The sequence below is a fragment of the Montipora capricornis genome, chromosome 2 (genome assembly GCF_036669925.1).
Source record: "Montipora capricornis isolate CH-2021 chromosome 2, ASM3666992v2, whole genome shotgun sequence".
Lineage (NCBI taxonomy): Eukaryota > Metazoa > Cnidaria > Anthozoa > Scleractinia > Acroporidae > Montipora > Montipora capricornis.
In genome coordinates this window covers 10,464,757-10,469,756 of record NC_090884.1, presented here as the reverse complement: position 1 = coordinate 10,469,756, position 5,000 = coordinate 10,464,757, and the positions used below count along the sequence as shown (strand labels likewise).

At 35.3% G+C, this 5,000-nt stretch overlaps 1 protein-coding gene across 3 annotated transcripts in view; it reads left to right on the top strand.

The window, feature by feature from the left end:
- Window positions 1-5,000, top strand: part of LOC138038815 (alpha-2-macroglobulin-like) — a 91,867-nt gene that overhangs the window by 36,647 nt on the left and 50,220 nt on the right. For all 3 annotated transcript variants that reach the window (XM_068884875.1, XM_068884874.1, XM_068884873.1), the window contains exons 12-15: window positions 825-1,055; window positions 2,074-2,175; window positions 3,442-3,516; window positions 4,047-4,274. In XM_068884875.1, coding sequence (XP_068740976.1) covers window positions 825-1,055; window positions 2,074-2,175; window positions 3,442-3,516; window positions 4,047-4,274 — 636 coding nt within the window. The remainder of the gene's footprint in view (window positions 1-824; window positions 1,056-2,073; window positions 2,176-3,441; window positions 3,517-4,046; window positions 4,275-5,000) is intronic.

The following is a 5,000-nucleotide window of genomic DNA, read 5'->3' as shown; positions in this document are numbered from 1 at the left end:
TTTTAATACATATTCTTATGTTGTCACTATAGTTAACGGGCTAAGCTCACATGCCTCTTCATACTATTTTAACTGTATATTGCATACAAAAGTTTTAGCTGATATAATCTGGCCTTGTTTTGAACAGCACATAATTTATATCTCTCTGAGCTGGGAGGGAGCTGAGATGTAACATAGAAAACACAGCAAGAATTGAGAGCTGGAGAGAATAATAATAATAATAATAATAATAATAATAATAATAATAATTGAGGAGGATGTGGGAAGTGAAAGCCAAAGTCGTACCAATTGTATTGGGGGCTTTAGAAACAGTGCCATTGCGACTGAAGGGCAACTTAAAGGGCATAGGAGTAGACACATCAATTACCTTAATCCAGAAGTCTGCATTGCTGGGATCAGCAAGGATAACTAAGAAAAGTATTGGAAATGTAAAGGACAGGGAAAAGAAACATTTTGGCAACTTGCCCGACACCACAAATTTACCAGCTGTTAAAAACTTAAGCTGAGCAGTATGACTATGAAATAATAATAATAATAATAATAATAATAATAATAATAATAATAATCATAATGATAATTTGTTATTATTAAATGTTTATTACTGGTTTGATTAAGCAAGTTACCGATAATATTATTATGAATTTACTTGATTGCTTTTATTATGCATGAAATCAAACCAAAGTGAATAATTATATAAATAATCATTATAAAAAAGGTATTTTCGTGTACAAGGAATTGTGAACCCTCTTCAGGTAAAGAGGCCACAAAAATAAAAATAAAAAAAGACTGGAGATTTTCTTATTCTTTCCTTCCTGGTTTATTAGGTTCAAGCAACTCTGATTGATGGAAGCCCATTGAAAGGAGAGTCTGTTGAGATCTCTGTTAGGGCTAAAAAGCGAAGCCAATACTGTAGTTGGTATAAAAGTTACTGGCAATGGGGCAGGCAATGTAAAGAGGTTTTTCGCAAGAGCTTCACTGTTCCCGCTGATGGAATAATAAATTTTGTGGTTCCTGGTTCACAGATTTCCATGGAGACCTCATCCATGGAATTGAAGGTTTGTTGAGAAACAGTCATTGAGTATCTTAAGTGGAATTGTGGTTGTCATCAATCAGTAGTTTGGAATGAGATCAGATTATGAGAATCCAATCTAAATAAACCCTCTCACAATGAAAACAATTTGGTGCAATGGATACTGTAGGTATTATTTTGGCAACGGAATACAAGCTATCAATACATCGGCAAGTGCACACGTCCACATGTCACAGACAAAATTAATGACCAACACACCTTTGATATTATATTGTCCAACACACTACCAAGTCAGCAGCCAATGCACTCCAAAGCAGAAAATTCTCAAGCAATCATTGTAATTACTTATCTTGATGGAACAGAGAACCACATGATTGTACAAACAAGCACTATTTTTTGAAAGCTTTATGTTAATGACAGGCCAGTGATTCTTTGTCAAAATTATTCTTGGCTACATGAAGTTTGCTACAATACACCACCTATATAGTCTTGTATAGTGATGTAGTATGCTAATTCCTAGTCTCTTGTTTACCAATTTCTTTTATTCAATAATTCTTGGCACCTACTGTGTACGTTATGTATAGTTTTTTTTAAAAGGAGGAATGGAAGATTAAGCAGAGGTAATGCACTTGAAATGGTTACCAAAAAATATCGATCCGTGGTCAGCAAAGATGGCCACATATTTTTCAGCTCTGCTGTAAAGAGCTATAATCAGTGTTAATGGGCACTAATTAGTTTTTACTATATCGTGCCCTTCTCCGTTTTATTTCTTATACTTAAATTAATTACTCTGTTTTGTTTGGAGAAAATATTAAAAATAAAAAATAAAAAATAAAAAATTATTTAATCAGTTGGTACTGTTCCTAAAATGTGTTAATTCATTGTCATTTTATTGAATATGTGTCCCAAGGACACACATACAGTCTATTAATCCCCTGCCTTGATTTAAGCACTCTTGGTGGAAACTGTTATGTTTGTGATATATGATAACTTAAATATCTGCTGTACTTGAAGCTTTTCGTTTTTGCATCATTAATATTTAGGCTTCGTACAAGAGTTCCTCAGTAACTTTCTCTGTTGAAAAGCCTTGGTTCTCTCCAAGTCAAAGCTACATTGAAATGGCAAAGTTCACCTCCCCTCAAGTGGTGAGAATTCAGTTATTATCATTGTAGTTATTGTTGTTGTAAAGTGTAGTAGACAAATTTGATGTGTCCTCATGGGCAGTTGCTTGATTCAAATATTCAAATATAAGTTTCAAATACCTATATTTACTGTCAGTCAATGATAGGCAATCAGATCAACATATTTGATCAATGGATTGGTCATTTTGTCACTGACAAAACATCTGTGACAGTTTGCACCGGTCAACTCTCTGCCAATCCATTTAACTGTACACTACCAACTTTGCAGCTGAAGTGCTACTCGTGCCCATGCAAGCATACATTACCCATGCTTTGACTGGCGTACTAGTAGAAAGAATTTTCAGTTTTTGTTGCATTTAAACAGGAAATGTTACTTGTACATGTAAAGACTAATAGCTAATGAAAAAATGTCATAATACAAACCAACTGACCATAATTGTCATGTACAAAAAATAATTTTCTGCTCCGGCCATCCCCATGGTAAAGTGAAAGAAGAAGAATAATTCTGAAGTCTCTCAAACAATCCTGTGTTGTTTGAAGAGCTTTTTGCCAAGTTAATCTGGGAAAAAATACAACTTAAGGACGTTTGCGCGAAAAGTTTTCAACATTGATTTTTTTCTGAAACTTTAACCACTGTAAGATAATGAGTTAGTTATGTCAAATGTAAAAAAAATGGGGGGTCACCAACTTCGTTTTGGAGAGAACATGCCCGGAAAAACACCCAAAATGTGACAAAATCGGGCTTCGTTAGCGAATAAGGCCAGTGTCTGTTAAACCAAATATATTGCAATTAAATCTTTGAAGTGACATCTTCTCTGTATAAATATCGTTTAAGTGGACTTATTAAGTGAATTTAGTCAACTGGTGAGGTTCCTTAAAGATCAAGTTCGCATTTAGCGACCACAGTTTCACGCGCCTTGCAGCCGCAAGATGGCAGGATTTGATGCCCCGTGAGCAGAAATCTTCTTCCCACATTGATTTTTTGTTCATTTCTGGAAAGAAAAATAGGGGTCACCGAACGTCCAAATCCGTTAAATCCAGGCAAAGCTATAGCAATGGCCTTTTGCCCTATCATTTCTCATTTTATTACTTAGCGCGCGAGCTCGTGTATGACGTGGCGTGTGCATTTGCGTGCGCAGTAAGGATGCGCAGAAACAGTTGGCACGAACGTCCTTAAAGGTCTGGACTGGAAAAGGATTATTATAATAAGGATTTACCACTTGTTTTATAGAAACTGTGCGGTATAAATTTCAATTTCAATTTTTTCAGGTTGGATCGACTGCCAAAGTGATGTTTGAATTCACAGCCAACACAAGAACAGAAAATATCACTTTCCATTACCAAGTAAGAGCCAGGAAAATTTATGGTATTTTTGATTTATCATCTGTTGTGTGTGTGTGTGGGGGGGGGGGGGGGGGGAATGACACCAGAATAAAGCAAAATAAACCAGGAGAACACCAGAGTGGAGCTGATTTGCATGGACCCAATTATAATAATTATTTAAAAAAAAATTATAATTATTATTGTAGTTGGGAAATTTTGTTCTATCAAATGAGTTGACCTGCATGTACCGGTAAGTTATTTGACCAATATAGAGTTAACAAGGGCAAGTTCTCCAAAGTTACATGTAAGTTTTCTACTCTTGCTCAGGGGGTAGATTTACTTTTATATTTAAACCTCCTTAATATAGAACTCAATTTCTGTTCTTCACTCAACCACTGTCAATGCAGTCCCACTGACTTTGTTGCAACTAACCCTGTTTCTTATACCTTAATCATTCCAAGCTGACTTTTTAGGCTTAATTATAATATTATACTAAACTGAGAAACTTATTGATTGAGAATCTTTTTCATTTAGTGTATTTTCATCTTAAGGTATTTAGTCGTGGATTGCTGGTTGCACAAGGAAGAAAATTTCATCGTGTTGAACACAACATAACAAAATCCAGGAAGGAACCAATTGTAGGCCACAGCTTCACTGAGTTTCTTGTGACCCACAAGATGGTACCATCATGTCGCATCTTGCTGTTTTATGTGAGAGATGACAGCGAAACTGTTGCTGCAAACATGGAGATGGAGGTTGAAGGCACTCTAGAAAATGAGGTACAGGATTATTTTAAGCAGCTCTTCCTTTGACAATCAAGTTAAAATGTGCCTACAGTAAATCCGAATATTTTTTCTTGCAAATAAATCTTACTCAGAAAAAAAAATTAGTAATTATATTGACCATTATTCTTAATCTCCACATCTGTTTTTTTTTTTTTCATGCTGTACAAAAGATCATACACATAGCAGTTATTTGACCTGTGTCACCAGGCTAGCAAAAAGGCATGAGTCTTCTCCTAATTTAGTGTTTTTGTCACCAATTTTTTTTTTAAGAACAAAGCAATTTTGTGACATCTGTAGATACAGGTGCAAGACCAAATGCCTCTTGCAGCTCGGTTGTTAGTTGAAATTTCTGTTAGTCTTTCTAGCTTTACCAAACATTTGTGATGTATTTCAAGCAAATTTTTGATGGTGAAATGGAGTGTGTCAGGAAAATGAAAACCTGGCAAAGAAAGATAGAAGACCCAGAAAATGAAGACCCAGCCTTTAGAAAAACACAGCATAACATATCAACTTTGGATGATGAAAGCTAATTTCTGTAGTTTACACTGAGTGATGAGTCATATTAGTCAATTTTATTGGCCGCTGATCAACTGCCCAAAATCAATGTGCAACGATTCGAGTATTATTAAGTCAAGTTTGTGTGCAAAGCTAGCAAGATGAAATTAAGAGTTTTTCTTAATTGTGCTTGTTGCAGAATGTGGCTCAGTCAAGTCAGCCACT